The sequence below is a fragment of the Polypterus senegalus genome, chromosome 1 (genome assembly GCF_016835505.1).
Source record: "Polypterus senegalus isolate Bchr_013 chromosome 1, ASM1683550v1, whole genome shotgun sequence".
Taxonomy (NCBI): domain Eukaryota; kingdom Metazoa; phylum Chordata; class Cladistia; order Polypteriformes; family Polypteridae; genus Polypterus; species Polypterus senegalus.
Genome location: NC_053154.1, coordinates 280381525 through 280400901, shown reverse-complemented (window position 1 = coordinate 280400901; position 19377 = coordinate 280381525). Strand labels below are relative to the sequence as shown.

General features: G+C 38.4%; 1 protein-coding gene across 3 annotated transcripts in view; it reads right to left on the bottom strand.

Moving 5' to 3' along the window:
* Window positions 1–14782: 14782 nt before the first annotated feature.
* twnk (twinkle mtDNA helicase) overlaps window positions 14783–19377 on the bottom strand; it is a 76753-nt gene continuing 72158 nt past the window's right edge. For all 3 annotated transcript variants that reach the window (XM_039775441.1, XM_039775449.1, XM_039775434.1), the window contains one exon: window positions 14783–18011. In XM_039775441.1, coding sequence (XP_039631375.1) covers window positions 17727–18011 — 285 coding nt within the window. In that variant the 3' untranslated portion in view covers window positions 14783–17726. The remainder of the gene's footprint in view (window positions 18012–19377) is intronic.

Here is a 19377-nt window from a genome sequence, read left to right as displayed (position 1 = left end):
CTGTTGTCAGTCATTAGCACTAAAACATAAGTGACATGATGGTTATAATTGGATACTAACCCTCACCTATTCTGTTTCTCTTCTCGGTACTCAAATGTGGCACTCGGTGCCATGGCCCACCTGCCAAGTTGTTTTGCCTGCCTAAGGTAAAGTCATCCCTGATGCGAGGATAGCAGGAATTGTGGGAAAGAGGGGTCCTTTCATCGGATTAGCGCTATATCAGCTGTGGAATTCAATTCAATTCAATTTTATTTGTCATTCAGCAGAACATCCAAGATGTGCTGCAGAACGAAAAGACGATGCACAAGACATTAATAAAAACACATGGTATTTAAAAGACAAACGGCGGTTTTAAACCTGGTGGTTCTGCATTTCAGGGTATGGTATCTTCTGCCTGAGGGCATGAGTGAAAAGAGTTCAGAGACAAGATGAGTGGGGTCTCTGGAGATCTGCACAGCTCTGGCCAGACAGCGTTGTTTTGCCAAGTCTTGTACATTAGGCAGCGGGGCTCCAATGATCCTCTCAGCAGCCTACACCACCTTCCTCAGTGCTTTCCAGTCCGAAGCGCTGCAGCTCTCCTGCCACAGAGAGCTGCTGCTGTTTAGCACGCTCTCTATGGTCCCTCTGTAGAAAGCGGCGAGGACTGACTTGCTCAGATGGGCCCTCTTTAGCCTCCGCAGAAGATCAGGCGCTGGTGAGCCTTCTTGGTGATGGAGTTGTGCAGGGACCAGGTGAGGTTGTTTGTCACATTTACTCCTAGGAACTTGGTAGACTGCACAATTTCCACAGCAGTATTGTTGATGTAGACCGGGTGTGTGTCAGCTGTTTCTTCCTGAAGTCGATCACCAGTTCTTTCGTTTTTTCGACATTCAGTATCAGATTGTTTTTATCACACCATTCCACAAATGACTTCACCTCCTCTCTGTAATCCCCCTCCCCATCACCTCGAATGAGACCCACCACCGTCGTGTCGTCAGTATACTTAATGATGTGGTTTGTGCTGAACTTGGCACAACAGTCATGGGTCATGAGCGTAGAGGAGGGGACTCAGAATGCACCCCTGTGGAGAACCTGTGCTCAAGGAGACGGTGTCTGATTTATTCTTCCTTACCTGTACGTACTGAGGCCTGTCAGTTAGAAAGTCCAATATCCAGTTTTGCAGAGGTGTGCTCAGTCCCAATAGACCCAGTTTGCTGATCAGATTCTGAGGGATGATGGTATTAAAGGCCGAACTAAATTCAACAAACAGCATGCAGACCAGAGCGTCTCTGTTCTCCAGATGTTCCAGCGAAAGGTAGAGTGTAATGGATATGGCATCCTCAGGGGCACGGTTGGAGCGGTAGGCGAATTGGAGTGGGTCAAATGAGGAGGGTAGGACAGAAATAATGTGGTCCTTGATCAGCCTCTCAAAACATTTCATCACTATTGGTGTGAGGGCTACAGGGCGATAGTCATTCATGGTTGTGACTTTGGGTTTTGTCAGAACCGGAATAATTTCTGAGGTTTTAAAGGAAGATGGCACGACAGCCTGACACAGGGAGATGTTAAATATATCTGTAAGTACATGTGTCAGCTGCTCCGCACATCCTTTGAATACTCAGAGTCCGGAGAACATCATCCAGTTCCAGACAGTGCCTTCTCGTCAGGATGAGGGGTGGCCTTCGCTGGTGATGTGTCATTCAATGCTTCAAACCGTCCAAAGTGGGGGAGGCAGCTTGATGGCTGAGGACTCCAGGACTCTAAACAAATCCAAATCATATTTTATGATATCATCTACTGTTAAATTTTGCTTCGTACTTCTAAAATTTTAATTTGATACTGTATTGAGGATTTGTTCTATTCTGTGTATTGTATTATATTGACTCCCTTCTTTTTGACACCCACTGCACGCCGAACCTACCTGGAAACGGGTCTCTCTTTGAACAGCCTTTCCCAAGGTTTCTTCTATTTTTTCCCTACAAGGGTTTTTTTGGTAGTTGTTTCTTGTCTTCTTAGAGAGTCAAGGCTGGGGGGCTGTCAAGAAGCAGGGCCTGTTAAAGCCCATTGCGGCACTTCTTGTGTGATTTTTGGGCTATACAAAAATAAATTGTATTGTATTGTATGTTCCCACCAGACTAGGGGTTGGCGCCGCTCTCTAACTCTTTGCCTGTAGGTCAGCTGACGAACCCTAATCCTGAAGCCACTTCCAGTCCTCAGAAGACAGCCAATATAACTTTCCCTTCTGGTCTTCAAGATCCCAGCTCCTTCTAATGTTATTTCCGATTCCCAGAATGCCATTCTCCCATTATATCATTTCCTGTCTACCAAATATTTATGGCATCTATTTTTTTTCCTTCAGTTCTATTCTGAGCTCATGTCTGTAAAGACCAACCTAACCAACCTTTTTACAAGTATAAGAGATAGATCCCCAAACTTTCACTTTGTTATGTGTGTTCTTTTACAGCAATAACAAAGACATTTCATTCATTCCATGCAATTCTTATGGAATGAATGTCTTATATTTTATGTCAAAATGTTTATGCCATCTCACTTTATTCCATCTTTACATAACCTAAAACAACCTGTAGGTAAGATTTCATAATTAAATTTTCAGATAATAACTGGAAACTAATTATAGATTAGTTACTCTAACTCAACCTATACCAGACATTGGTTAATTTAGCTAAAATTGTATGCTCATAACATCTTTCTCTCTTAACTTTGATATCCTACATGTGAAAAATAACTTAAAGCATCCAAAAAACGTGACCACATCTACTGGCTATGTTATTGGCTCCTTCCCTACACACTCCTAACTTTATATATTCACTGGACACCTTTGGAGTAAGTAACCACAGAACCACACTAAAGGCATTAGCAAACAGTTCTGATCAAATGATTGTGATAATTTAAAAGTTACACTACTACAGCACTCTCTCATTTTGTTCATTGTAAAAATTCTAACCCACCCTGCCTTCTCACACATACTCTACTATATATTATTGCACAAATGTAAATATACTCCTCGGTGAACAAATCTTCTTATCTATCAACTCTGTCCTCAACATGAAAACCTTTAAATAAATGCTAATTTACACTAAAGAACACTAAAATCTCTAGACAGATTACTAACCTTTAACCTTCTCAGTATCATTGAGCTTCATTATTCTTTGTATTTCTGTTCCTAGTGTGGGGAACAGCCCGGACACAGACAGGTAGATATCGTTGGTTTCAACCCACACACGTTTATTTACAATATTTACACACAAAGTGAAGCACACAGCCCAGTGCCGCAGCACCAATCACCCTCAGTCCAGGCCCTCAACAAGGCCTCTCTTCACCGCCTCCACTCCTCTCCTCCGAGCTCCGTCCTCTTCCACCCGACTCCAGCCATCGAATGGACGGAGGCGGCCCTTTTTATAATCACCCAGACATGCTCCAGGTGCCACCCAATGATCTTTTGCCGGAACTCCAAACAAAAATGAGATGTAAAACGAGCCAACAGATGACCAGCAACTTGGAACGTCAAATTCCAGCCAATTTCACTCCAATAAGTTTCTTAATGAGAAGCCAATTCTTGCTGTTAATTAAAGCCGTTATTGAATATCATGACTTGCTGCTGCTCTCATTCTGCCACAGCAGACTGTTGATTTTCTGTTTTTTCTAAGACCTCAATCAAAATGTTTTGGTGACCTGAGCAGACCAACATGACCGAGACCTTCACCTTTATTTATTTTCAGGATAGCTGGTCATGTGGCGGCTCGTATTGTGTCTCATTATTGTTTGGCTGCTCATTAAGGAAAAAAGAAAACAGCTAAGGGGTCCGGGTCATGTCAATTAAAACTAAGGCAAAACAAGTTAATCAGCAGCAAAAACAGCTCACTAATTAAGAAGATGGTCAGAATGAAAACCTGCAGCCACTGTGGCTCACCAGGACCGGAGCTGGACACCCCTGTTTTAGGCCGTATGGCATAGCAGCGTAGGAAATGAGCTCTAAACCAATGGGTTTCCTACCTCTGACTCAACGTATGAACACTTCACTTAACCTGCCTGGTCTCCAGTTGTAAAAAAAATACATCTGAACAGTTTATTACCTATCTGTGCTTTTCAAAAACCCTGGCTGAAGTATACTATATGTTATGATTTATGACATTTGAAAATGTATTCTATATAAATACATTTTCCTCCTAGAGTCTTTTTGTTATTTTCCTTCTTGGGTGTTTATTCATCAATGCCAATTTTTATCTTTGTTTCATGAAATGTTTACCATTCGTCCATTTTGTTCATGTGCCATCATTTTGTGGGACTGTCATCAAGATGTAACAGAATGTTGCTAGGGATGTGGCTTCAGTAGGTTCACGATGACTACATCATGAACACAACATTATAAAAGCCATCGCTTAAAAATAAGCAACAAATGAGATTTTGTGTTCTTACGATTGTGTGGGTGCGTTTTAATATTTTTTGCTCCTGAAAACTATAACGTGTAACTTTAAACTTCAAGTTTGATTAGTGTTTGGGCTTTGGTGAAAGTATTTTGACTCTTTTCTGGCTATTAAGACTTGTGATTAATTTTCTGGTTTGCTTAAAAATATTAAGCTATGTCAAAAAGGTCCGACAGAATAGTATGAAAAATAAAGGCTCTTTGTTTATTTAACATTTTGAAACATCCCCTGTAATAATTAATAATATCCAAATTAGTTTCTGTTATAATTTCTCCTACTATACTTTGCTTTGAATCTTGATCATTTACAAAGTTTTCATATTAGTTCCACAAACTGAACAAGCCTGAGAACAGTTAGTGAAGCTACTGTGTGAAGGAAGTGAAGCAAATTTTAACACAATCCGCTCTATTGGATGGCATGGTGGCACGGTAGGTGACCCTACTGGCTCGTAATTAGAGGGGCCCAGATTTAATTGTTGGCCTGGCTACTGTCTATGTCAATAATAATAATAATAATAATAATAGTAATAATTCTTTGCATTTATATAGTGCTTTTCTCACTACTCAAAATGCTCAGCAATTGCAGATTAAGGGCCTTGCTCAAGGGCCCAACAGAGCAGAGTTCCTATTGGCATTTACGGGATTCGAACTGGCAACCTTCCAAGTGCCAGTGCAGATCCCTCACCTCAGAACTACCACTCCGCCCAAGACTCTGATGTGCACCATCTCCCTGTACTTGTGTTGACCCAAGTCTTCAGACTAAGCTTAATAGATAACACTAAATGTGAAAACCACACTTCTTCCACACAGTGTTGGATATCTTTTTTCATCCACTGCTAGCTCACCTGACCCAGTAATGGCACAAGAAACTGACTGGGTAAAGGCTTTTCAACTCTAACTCTGTCTAAGTAGTACCTTTGTCATTTCCATTCAAACTGCAAGTCTAAAGCTTTACTCTGGACAGTCTCAAAGCCCCCTGTGTCTCTAGTGAAAGGTGCAGAGACGCATCACAATGCCAATGAAGGCAAAATGTTCTTAAGCCTCAGCTCAGAAATCACTTTAAACTGCCAGGGCAGTTTAATTTACCAAATTTGACTGTCCTCAATCAGTCTTAGCAGGCAGCTCTTAAAAATGACTCTTGCCATTCAGCCATGAAATTGGATTATTTTTACGCAATTTTAACAAACAGAAGACTTAGTTGTCCGTAAGTGTACTTCAATGCTACACATTACAGACTTCAAGCCTGTTTAACCCTGTTCTGCCATCTCCTATATTCAGCGAGTCAGAGTATGGCAGTATAATGCACCTCGGTGCCTTAAGTTGTTGGTAGCTGTGAGTGGCTATGGTGTCCTTTCATTATAGCCTAGCCCTGAATACAGTAAACATGAGAATGAGTCTGATAAAGCTAATGGATTTAGGCCTGTACTCTTCTCAGACAGAACTATAAGCATGTCCAGTTGGCCAGTCTATCCCTGAGCGTACATAGGAAAACAGTAGCAAAACTAAGGTGTCAAAATACATTACATATATACCATGAGAAATGCCACTTGCTGACACTGGTTGTTATCATCTCAAAAAGCAAAGGCAGTCTCACCAAACAGCCATCAAAAGCAGTTATATAACAGCATTTTGGCAGCCTGTCATGACAGTAACCAGAAGCATGTGAAGCTAGGCTGAGAGATAGCTGCCATGAATAAAAGCCAGGTCACAAGCTAAGTGGCCAAATCTGAGATGTTCTTTAGTAGAGTGGCAGAACCAGCAACTCTGATTTCAGTAACTCAAGTTTCATGTCTCATCTCTGCCACAACAGGGAGACCATTGCAAAAGACAACAGAAGCATCACCCTGAGTGATTCCCTGCCTGTGACTTGGTTACAAATCTTTTCTTCATTAAATGAGTTATCCACCCAAAATGTTGAAATGAAACATAAAAGTTCTTCTAAATTCTGTAGGTAATGGAGAAATAACATGAAAGAATTTGACTTGTGCACAGTTATCATTATACATGGGTCATTTCAGCAATAATGGATAATAAAAGAAATGAAATAACTACTTTGTTCTCTTTACTTTCCAATTGTTTTGAGTTAATATTATTTAAGAGAAATATTCCAATTATGTCGGAGATCTACTTGTACATTGTGGCAGACGACCGGGGACCTTGCCCCACCAGGACATCCCTGTGATAAAAGGACCGGGAGAATAGGACACGAGTGGGTGACCCCCAGGTTCACATCAGGACCACGGGCTTGGACCTTGGAAGATAAACCCTACTGGGAGCCATGGTCACCGCCAGGGGGTGCTTGGATGATTCCAAAGCCCTGGACCACAGCACTTCCACTAAACCAGGAAGTGCTGCCGGAAGAGAATCCGGGCCCACCTGGAATACTTCCCGGTGCCCATGCAGCACTTGCTCCATATCCGGGAGTGTTGCCAGAACAGGACAGATTAGCTCCTGGAGCAATTCCGGGTGCAATATAAAAGAGGCCACCTCACTCCATTCAGGGAACCAGAGTCGGGAGGAGGAAAAAAGTGGAGGCGTCAAAGAGAGACAGAGAGAGAAAGAACAAAGAGGAGAAAAGAGAGAGAGGGGGGACTGAGCATATTGGTTGGTGATTTGTGTGCTGAAAAGGCAAAAGAAAATAATAAAAACTGTGTGTGTTTAGGACTTGCGTCGCTGTGCCTGTCTGTGTTGGGGCTGATATATATCCACATATATATTTTGTGTGTATACTTCTATCTCATAAAATATTTAAAAAACTTTAGGATAGCTAAAATAATCTGACCATTTTTCTGATTTTACAAAAATTTAAACAGGAATATATCTAAGTGGCACTTACTAATTCCATGTACATTTTTAACAAATATACTTTTTACATATATTATAATTTCAAGTAAATAGTGTGTGTTTACGGGAAATCTCAAGTGCCAGGTTTCTAAACCCACATAAGTATTACCTGTGTTAAGGTCAGCTCAGAAGTGTGCAGGGTCACTCACAAAGACCACTGCTTCAGCAATACTGAAGGCTGATAATGTCGCTTAAAGGGGGATTTGGACTTCTCAGCAGCTGTTACAGGAGCAAGGTCAGGAATACGAGTCTGAAAGCACAAAATCAATAGACAACCAACAGCAGTATTTAAAGAAGGTGAAGAATAATTCAAAAACAGGCAAAGGTGCAAGTACATGACGTGACAGCAAAGTGATCAAGTAGCCACAAAAGTCTAAAAATGGATTGAATCAAGAAACAAAGCAAAAGCTACCCAAGAATTCACTAAAGCCAGGAGGCAGAGACACAAATGCCAGTTCTAAATGTGTTATTACAATCATCAGTTATTTGGTAGATAACCTTACCCACAAAGGTTATGGAATCGGGCTATATTAATGTCCACATTTTCACACAAGTGCGCCTGGGAAACAACTTCAGGGTTTGTCAACTTATAATTCCAAACCAAGCCAAGTGTTGGCATTGTCTTATAATGCTTGTCCTCTTTTTCCCCTGTGCCAATCTAGAAACCAACATAGCATCGGCCCATGACATCACTGCCGGTTCCAGGGGCTCTTGGACTTTCCCTGGACTCGTGCTTATTATTGTGACATCATAATATATGGCGAGGTTGGCCTGGGGGTGTCCAAACTCTTTATTTGTGTATCTGTGCTTTAATTACAACATATACATCTTAACAGTTGGAACAGGCAAGCTTCATGAGTCAGAGATGGGGCCTGAACTGAAGACATGGTGGATTAAAATCCAGTGTCATAGTCTATCTGCTTTTATATATACAGTGCATCCGGAAAGTATTCACAGCGCATCACTTTTTCCACATTTTGTTATGTTACAGCCTTATTCCAAAATGGATTAAATTCATTTTTTTTCCCTCAGAATTCTACACACAACACCCCATAATGACAACATGAAAAAGGTTTTTGCAAATTTATTAAAAATAAAAAAAAACTGAGAAATCACATGTACATAAGTATTCACGGCCTTTGATCAATACTTTGTCGATTACCTTTGGCAGAAATTACAGCCTCAAGTCTTTTGAATATGATGCCACAGGCTTGGCACACCTATCCTTGGCCAGTTTCGCCCATTCCTCTTTGCAGCACCTCTCAAGCTCCATCAGGTTGGATGGGAAGCTTCGGTGCACAGGCATTTTAAGATCTCTCCAGAGATGTTCAATCGGATTCAAGTCTGGGCTCTGGCTTTGCCACTCAAGCACATTTACAGAGTTGTCCTGAAGCCACTCCTTTGATATCTTGGCTGTGTGCTTAGGGTCTTTGTCCTGCTGAAAGATGAACCGTCGCCCCAGTCTGAGGTCAAGAGCGCTATGGAGCAGGTTTTCATCCACCATGTCTGTGTACATTGCTGCAGTCATCTTTCCCTTTATCCTGACTAGTCTCCCAGTTCCTGCCGCTGAAAAACATCCCCACAGCATGATGCTGCCACCACCATGCTTCACTGTAGGGATGGTATTGGCCTGGTGATGAGTGGTGCCTTGTTTCCTCCAAAAGTGATGCCTGGCATTCACACCAAAGAGTTCAATCTTTGTCTCATCAGACCAGGGAATTTTGTTTCTCATGGTCTGAGAGTCCTTCAGGTGCCTTTTGGCAAACTCCAGGTGGGCTGCCATGTGCTTTTTACTAAGGAGTGGCTTCCGTCTGGCCACTTTACCATACAGGCCTGATTGGTGGATTGCTGCAGAGATGGTTGTCCTTCTGGAAGGTTCTCCTCTCTCCACAGAGGACCTCTGGAGCTCTGACAGAGTGACCATCGGGTTCTTGGTCACCTCCCTGATTAAGGCCCTTCTCCCCCAATCACTCAGTTTAGATAGCCGGCCAGCTCTAGGAAGAGTCCTGGTGGTTTCGAACTTCTTCCACTTACGGATGATGGAGGCCACTGTGCTCATTGGGACCTTCAAAGCAGAAGAAATTTTTCTGTAACCTTCCCCAGATTTGTGCCTCGAGACAATCCTGTCTCAGAGGTCTGCAGACAATTCCTTTGACTTCATGCTTGGTCTGCGCTCTGACACGAACTGTCAAATGTGGGACCTTATATTGACAGGTGTGTGCCTTTCCAAATCATGTCCAATCAACTGAATTTACCACAGGTGGTCTCCAATTAAGCTGCAGAACCATCTCAAGGATGATCAGGGGAAACGGGATGTACCTGAGATCAATTTTGAGCTTTATGGCAAAGGCTGTGAATACTTATGTACATGTGATTTCTCAATTTTTTTATTTTTAATAAATTTGCAAAAATCTCAAGTAAAATTTTTTCACGTTGTCATTATGGGGTGTTGAGTGTAGAATTCTGAGGAAAAAAATGAATTTAATCCATTTTGGAATAAGGCTGTAACATAACAAAATGTGGAAAAAGTGATGCACTGTGAATACTTTCCGGATGCACTGTAGTATTTCACTCCTTGTATTAATATTTTTAAATCTAGAAAAAAAAACCTAGTGCTGTCAATTTACATTTTTCTAAGTAAATATCCTGTTTTGTTCGGTTTGTAAATTGATGTAACAGGCTCAACGTAAGATCACTGCTGTCTGTGGCCTCTTTTTCTATAGTACTGGCATCCAACAGACAAGAAATGATCCAAGTGCTGACCACTGTTAATCATCAAGGTACATCTGATAGCTAATCCACAATTTAGTAAATAAATCAGTTATATTTTAGAGTTGTTCTTTGGCAGTATTGCTAAAAGTCTTGAGTTAAGCATACATTCAATGAAATATAAACAAGATGTAGGGCAGTGTAATGATACAAAAAGATGAGCTCTGTTATATTTCAGCCAGGGTGTATTCCCTGGGTTCTGTTTATTTAGGGCTGGGAATCAATTAAAAAAAATTAAACATTAACTACCTTTCAATTTTATTACTGGGTGGCAAATATAAAGACCATAAAGACAAAAATCGATGAATATACACAAGCCTGGTCTGCAATAGAAATAAAATCTTAATTTTAATCTTAAAATCAGTACTTCTTTATATTCCCTGGCCTTCATTTACTTAGAATATGGAACCAATGTAGGAAGCACTTTAAGACAGAGAAGCTCTTATCTATTTCACCTCTATATGACAACCACTCTTTTCCACCCTCTCAAACATACACAGTATTTAATGTATGGAAAATGTCTGGGATTAAAAATTTTAAAGACTTGTACCTCAATAATGTTTTTGAATCCTACACGCAATTAAGCTTCGAATTCAACTTATCATCAACACAATTTTTCCACTACTTTCAAGCTAGAAACTCTGCCAAATTGAATTACTTTCCACGTATGTTTGTTCCAGAAGAAATATTGATCAGTCTTGAAAACTCCATAATTTATAAGAATATTTTAAAGCCCCTTGTTTTCAAAGATCCCAGGCAACAATGGGGAAAGGATCTGTCACTTAATATTTCAGAAAAAGAGTGAAAGGCAACCATGCACAGAATGCTCTCTAGCTACTTATGTGCAAAACACTCAATTATTCAACTTAACATTTTCTATCGAGAGCATTTACCTCGATTAAAATTATCCAAAATGTTTCCAAGGTACGATTCAACCTGTGAACATTGCAATCTAGTGCCAACCTCACTGGGCCATGTGTTTTGGGTGTGCACCAAAGTTTGGACAAAAATCTAAGACAGCCTTGGTGTCACAATCACTCCTAATCCATTAAAAGCTGTGTTTGGTATACACCAGACAGGCTAAAAGTGGGGAAGGAGAAGCAAATCATAATTGCCATTACCTCAATACTAGATTTATCGTGCTAAACTGGAAGAATCCTAACCCATCACCTTTAAGTCAATGGGTAACTGATGTCCTATACTATGCGAAATTGGAAAAAATCAAATTCTCACTCTGAGCATCTGTTCAAAACTTTTTAAAAATATGGCAGGATCAAATTAATAACATTTTAGGATAAGCTTCTATATTGGGGGAAAAGGATACTCTTCCTTCCCTACTGCTTCAAAGATTTGCTTTGTTGGCTAGCTCTCCTCTCTTTCTTTCTTTTGGGTGAAGGTTGAATTTTGGTTTTGTTAAGTTTGACTTGATTTTATGGATTGTTATTAATTAAAAAAAAAATTAATTGCATAAATGTATGTAATTAATCATGATTAATGGCATTAAACATTAAAACGTAATTACAAAATTAATACATAAATCATGAAAAAAAATAAATACTGAATCACAAAATTAATGCAGAATCAACACAAAGGAATTTTAAAAAATGGCATAGTTTAAACAATAACCTTAAACTTGACCTTTTAACAAATACTACTTGAGCAAGTACAACCTGAATTTGAATGCCTTCCTAAAAGGCAAGATGAAAAGAAGGAAATAAGAAAACAAGGCCAATGTATTAATTATGAAAGTGGCATAGCATATGAAACACAGACGTGTCAAAATAAAAACTGAACAATCGAAACAACTGTTGACTTTGAATGCATTGCTGAAAGAATAAGTACCTCTTCAATGGGCATACATTAACTTGTGTTCAAATTCTGTAAATACTGGCCTCAATTGTTCATCAACATCAGCAATTTGATAATTATAGTCTATACAAGTGTTTTTCAACTGTTGTGCTGTGGAAATAACAGTGTAGTGCCCCGGGGTCCAGACCTGACTGAGAGACATGCTCCTCAGGTGGCTGAGACCTGTCTGATGAGGATGAGACTACCTGGAGAAGCCGACATAAAAGTAGCTTTGTGATCGCAATTTTGTAGACACAGCACTTAAAGAGCACTTTAGCAGTCAGGGGTCCATCTGGGTCAGTGGAGTGAGGCAGAGAGAGGACGATGGATAGAACAGCTGGAAAAAGTGCCCAACGTGCTCACTAAGTACTGTGTTGTGAATGGCATTCTCAGAGCTACTGTTTTGCTGTCCCCTCTCCCATCCCTTTGGACAGTTTAGCATCTGTGTAGATTTAATGCTTTTGTGGATGGTAGAATTGTGGTGTGCCTTGGGATATTTTGGGTTACAAAAAGTGTGACACCACAGAAAAGCAGTTGGAATATTACTGTTCTATCTACATCCTTGCTCCTGGCACTCTAAAAAAGATCTCCATAGCTGCTATCTCACTTAAAAACTGATACCGTGCATTACTTAATTAGTGAAGATACTGCAAACTGGAATAACGGTTAGGGATAATCATTACACTTCTGTTTTGTAGAATTTTGTGATTATATTACTGCAGTCAGCACTGTAACCTGGCTGGCAGACTGGCAACTTAAATAAAGAGGTACTAGAGAATTACTTTTGTTTTAGTGCCATTTAAAGATAACTGTAATTCTTTAGGTAAATGCTTAATTAATTGTATTAATTGTTTTGTAATGTTAAAAAAACAAACAAAAAAAAATACATGAAAAAGCCACCCTGACCAAAGCAATGGCTGACACATTCAGTCTGGATGCAACAATATTTTTTAACGCATTAAACAGGCCACATTAATAGTAAAAATTAACGTTCTCTGGCTTAATTTACACATAATACTTCTTTTTTAAAGACTCTTTGTGGACTTTTTTCTCAAGGTTTTTATTGGTTTTTTTTTCCATTTCCCTTGAGAGGCATTTTGATATATTATGGGACATTAAAACTTATTTGAACTTTAAAATCTTGTTCCTATTTTGGGAGCCTGGCCAGGCTTAAAGCTTATCTGTGGAGTTGGAAGGCCAGGCTGCCAAGGGTGTGGCCTTTCCAATGCTGGTGAGGGAGGGCCATCATCTGGTCTATGGATCTTTAAGAAGCCTCACACCATTTTTATATTTTGTATGCTGCGCTATCAGTACAGGCACTATAATGCACCATGTATGCTAAGCCTAAAATAACAGCAGACAGGGGCACTAAAATACATGAGGGAGGAGAGAAACAGCCTAGACAGAAGTACAAAATGCTCCGGCATTAGAGAGTAGTCAACCTAACAGATGTCAAGATTACCTGACTTTCTGTTAAAAAAGAAGTATAAAATGGACAGAGATGCCAAGAAATAAACCTCAAAGGTGACAAATCCACCTGAGCACTAGAAGACACACTGCCTATAGAATAATAATGTCTGCAACTGGGAACATATCATCAGTCTGCCTCTGGCCTGAAAGAGACCCGGGCAGGGGTTTAAAGGCACATCAAATCCACAAGCCTTGTCAATGTGGTATGAGGAAGACAGGACAGTGCTGAGAGTGTAAAAATGTGGACGATAATGAACAATAATAATTTACAATACAGAACTCAATAGAAAACACAAATCAGCTTACCTGATTTACTCATCACCCATACTTCCACATCACTTGTTGAGTGAAGTTCTGAGTGTCCAAAACCTGAGAAAACTCCAGTATAGTTAGCACTATCAACCATACATTACAATAATACATAAAGGCTTTGTTTGACTCATGTTGCAGTGCCGTTTGTATTATTGTAATAACACAATCAAAAAAAGATCTTGGGCATATTAATATTCATTTTCTTTTTGAGGTACATTAACCATTAAGAAAACAAACCTACTAAATGAAAATGCCTGAAACATGTTCATCAAAGTCCTACAGCACATTACTTGCACATGTATTTACACATTTTATTCACATGAGATAAACAGGAAAGGTGGCCTTGAAAGCAAAGAGTTGAAGCAGTGTAAGCAGGCTTATTTATATAAGAAATCTGAATTATAGTGAATTTTGGTATCCTTGTCTTCATTATGGTTTGGGTATGCTACATGAGCACCCTCTGTCGTTTGCAGCTGACAACCTACCAATGGCTATTCATGCCTGTTCTTCTAAACTGGGGATCAGGTTGAAGAACATCAGACCATGTGAATGCACTGGTGTTTGGCATTACCTGAGCCCAATAGTCACAAAGGGTTTTATCATTGTAATGCTTACAAAGCCTGTAATTGTGATGGAAGAGATAATTTACTAATGGTTAAGTAGTAAGAGAGAGATAAGTAAAAGGTGACAGAGAGTGTTTGATGAGTGTTTCTGATTTAAATAACTGAATAAGCCACCCACCGAGTTAATAATAATAATAAATTTTATTTATATAACGCCTTTCCCATACTCAAAGCGCTTCACAGAGTCTTAGAAAAAAAAAAGCAGCGTATATGTAACATTGGATAGTCCCTGAATAGAACAATGAAACAGATAACAAAGCATTAAATAGAAAAAAGGACAATAAACCAGAGTAAAATACTAAATTCAATACTAAAAGAAAAACCTAACAAATAACCTAATTTGTGATATAAAAGACACACAAATTATCCTGAGCACCTGGATAGAGAGGTACACTGAAAGAAAGGACAGAATGTTAAGTTAAGTTAAAGGTCTTCCTAAACAGATGAGTTTTAAGTTGCTTGGGATGTGATAAAAGCATGGACAAGTTTCTCAGCATTAGAAAATGAGAGGAATGAGTGAACAAGGAATATGTTACGGAGGTGAAAGTAAGAAGGTTTCTTAATGTGGTTCCTAATTTGCATTTACACCCCACATCTCTTTGTATTTTGTGAATTTGAATACATTAGGTTTTCATTTCATTTAACCTTCAATTCTGAGGGATTTCTAGAAGGTACCCCAATATACATTACATATTTGCAATCTCTGTTCTCTGTACATGTGACAATTTGACCCTATAAACCTGTATATATGGGAAGCTTCCTCAACTTAACTTCAGTTTGAATGTAAGTGGAAACCAAGTTGGGCTCATTATATTAATAATACCATATGTAAAGAAAAACTCATTTACACTGTCAGGCTGTGTCACCTAGAGGCCTAGCGGCTACAAAGATAAACCTTCATTCACCACAACTGATTGCAAACTGAAAAAAAAATGGTTCAAATAGTTCTGGTGGGGCACACTGGATGATCTGTGTGTCTGAATCATGACTTTAAATTAAGTACTTTATTAATTTAAATGATTCAGTTTGCTTTATGCTTACAATAATGCTAGTATACCTTTTTACATCAAAGTTCTTTATTCAGTCTTACATTCAGAGATGAATTACGCATTAACATAATAACATTAAAAGTCTGAGAAAACAGCCATGAGAGTGCATTCAGTTCAAACTCCTTTGTTTAGTTAATAGTTGACTTATCGCAGTATCTTATCCACATAGATTTTACAAGTTGTTAGGACTTCTGCTCCATATATAATATGATAATTTGTTCCATACTCTGACCACCTTTCGGGTGAACTCATAGAAATTGACACATTGACCGTCCACAATCTAAACGAAGTTTTTTTTTTACTAGAGGGTTGTGTTAGCCCAAAGCCTAACACTGCTTCATTTGGCACAAGTCAGGAATCAACTTTGGACAGGACCTTGTGATGTAAAATGCTACTAAACAATACTGATCAGTACTACTGTATTACACAGAATAAAAAGAGGTTCATTCTCTTAGGTCATTTGTCTTGCAGAAATGAGAAGTTTAAGTAAGAAATTAATTTAAAGGAAAGAATTACCTGGTGATAAAAAAACTGGACTTTTCTAGCAGGTTCGAAATGGTTTCAGAAACAGTGTCTCAGCATTCTCCAGTGTACTTTTAGCATCTAATCTTCTACAAAGTCACTGAAAATGGTATCACATTATTTAAAACCCAAATAATATTTTGAAATGGTTTCATTTTACCCATGTTAACAACAGAAAATGGCCTGATAATTTTCCGAAATGTAATCTGAATGAGTTAAAAGCTCAACTCCTGCAGTGTGACTTTTCCAAGTTAATGTGTTTTACACAACACATTAATGAACAGAATCTAACATACACATTGATTAAATGTACGTCATATTAGTACTCTCACTAGCTTAATTAACACTCCAGAACAGGGTGTCTACGTTTTTCATTTTCTCAATGGAACTACTCAAAGTTTACTTTATAGCATAATAGGCATAAATTGAGACCAGAGCAAAATGATTATAGGGAGTTATAAAACCACCTGAAGCAAATGAGGCTGCCGTTTCCTAGTTCAGCATTACCACAATTACCTAATTATCTTTGGAACACTGTGCCTTAGTTCATCTGTGAATTTTCTTCATCCTCAACATTAAATTAAGGCTGAAAATCAATGTTTTTTTCTATTGCGTTTTAAACATGCTATTCCCACACCTAATTAACTTTTTAATATTTGGTATTCTGATGTACATTTCAGATTTGTATTCATATACAATGACTGTTAAATAATATGATTTGTTTTATGGTATTTAAATAAACCAGGCTGTGGACAAGAAGTATAAAAAATTAAGACTACCTGATTTATCTATACAAAAACTGCCACACTCATGTGCTTTTCTGAATCTCCACTTTAATTCTGTGTTTGTCCTTTGTTGACCTTGCAAGATGTGCTGCATATCCTGACACTAATCTCTCTGCAGCCACCCAAGCAAATTGGAAATGACCTCCCATCTGTTATAGGAAATGCCAAAGTATTGTGTTTTTAAAGCAAAGTGCTTTGCTGCCCCACTGTGGAGAAAACTGGTGCTGCAATACAAAGCAATTAAACATTTAACTGACAAAACAGTTAAAAAAAAAAAAGACAGACGTAACCACATTAAGTAAAAATTCTTATTAATATGAAAAAAAACCAAAATGTAATATCACAGTATTACCTGAAGGAGTTAAAAATTCATAAAATGCAAATTCTCTAGAACTAACTTTATGATGCTCTACCGTGGAATCTATTATTTTCTAATATAAACAACTGAATGCCAGTTATCTACTGTTGAAGATCATTGGGCAGGAGCGTTTCTAAAAACAAAAATAATAAAAATACAGAATTTCAGTGCCAAGGAACCACACCACTAACTGGTGTCTTATAAAAGTTTATTTTTGTTACTTAAGGGTAAAATACTTCATGAATACCCTTACTCAATGGCTACAGTACATTTCATTCTTCAGTGCTGTCTTAGGTCAGCAAACTGTCATAATTAGATTATTTTATACTTTAGTAAAGAATACATATTCTTGGTCTCAATCAGTTTATTTTTCTGAAACATTCGGACAGAAACCAATGTGCTCTCTGAGAACTCCTGTAAAATCAGGGGTATTTGAGACCAAAGCGTACATCTCAATATATTAAAATTTACAATTCCTAAAAAAAGAAATAATGAATTCATACATAGCATACAAAGTACATACATGCTTCCAAAATCATCTTTGAGTTTGTATTTTCCAAGCTGTATGCTTACTTTTTCCTGAAAAGTATTTTCTCCTTTGTCATAAAACAGTAACTCATTTCCAATTAGACAAGCCATTCTTCAAACTAGGGAAGTCAAAAAACTTCCAGTTCACAGCAGACTATTAGCTGTAGTTTGTAAAAAATATCTTTGTCACTTTATTTAATCAGTGTTCACCTCTAAATCTTTCTTCTTTTTCTTCTTCTTTCCCTCTTTTTCTGTGATATCTGCCTGCAATGGCTTCTCTAATGTTTCCTCTTTGGATTTGCGCAATTTTATTTTTCCCGTTGTTGGAGAAAAAGTAAGGGAGATTTTATTAAATTCCAGAGGAAAAACACCAACATCCCCATCAAAGCGATTCTTTGCCACTTGTAGAAAACGCCTCCCAGGACGCGTCACTAACTTTTTCTCCTGAAGAATTAACACATTGTCTGCTTCTTGACTGGCCTGAAATAAAAAATACATATTTTATATAAATATATATATATATATATATATATATATATACATATATATATATACATATACACACATATATATATACACACACACACACACACGCAGAGTACAATCCCTCATGTATAACGTTGTGCATAGAATTCACACTAAAATATGGTGTATGGACAAAAATAGAAATGCGCATATGGACAAAAAAATCCAGATGCATAAATCTGTGCGTACGTCAACTTCCAGGTTTTTCTGCTACATAAATCTTGGTCAGTGTGCAATGTAATGCACACGCTTGCCGCCGCACCCTGACTCCTCCCAGAATTACATCTCTTTGAATATTTAAATCAATATAAATAGCCCCTTAAGTTCAGAGTTCTGTGAAAAGACAATGGCAAAAGCACAGAGAAAAAATAAGAATTTCAGCGAATATTAAGTGGAGACAAGGAAAAATGTATTATCTGTTGGTTTAAGCAGAGGTATAAACAACAAAGGGAAGTTGATCGGGTGACAGAGTGGTGGAGAAACTCGAAAGTTCAAGTTCGGAAAGTGGCACAGCCCCCAAAATAAATTAGTGGTCCGATATCAGTCGCCATGAAAAGGCGAGTCGTAGCCCACCATCTGAGTGTCATATGAAAGAGAATTAGGGTACAGAGAAGAGGAAAAAAATAGGGACACAATAGAACAAAAAAAAAAAAAAAAGGTTGAAATGTCAACTTTAACCTCGACATTTCCACTATAATCCAGGGCTGTGGAGTCAGTAGAAAAATCCTTCGACTCCGACTCCTTAGTTTCCGGTACTTCCGACTCTGACTCCTCTGTATTTAATATGCGAATGTATTTTCCATGTCGATTGAAGGAAGGCAACACACACATCATTTAAACACAGTACTACTGGCTAGGAAGCTGACTCTCTACCGTATTGGCCAGTTTAAACAAAAGACAAGAACCCCTGAACACACATCAGGCCATAGCACACACCTACACCTACATCATTACACTTGTTTACACTCAAGTTAACTTGTTAAACACATTATATATCTGAAATAAAATGAAAACAGTTTTTGTAATGTACCATAATCCAGATTACAATATGTGAATGTCAGGTTGTATAATAGCTCAGCTGAACTTCACACGAGTAGTAACACAACTATACACTGGGCTTTATTCTTACGTCAGAGAAGTACTTAAATATGACTGTTGTTACTGAAATGGGACATTTAAACTTTCTGTATTTTTTTTTCATTACAATTTAAATTTATTAGGAGTCGGAGTCTGTACATTTTTGCCGACCCCAGGCACCCAAAATTGTCTCCGACTCCACAGCTCTGCTTTAATCACGTAATTTATTTTGTCATTAAAATAG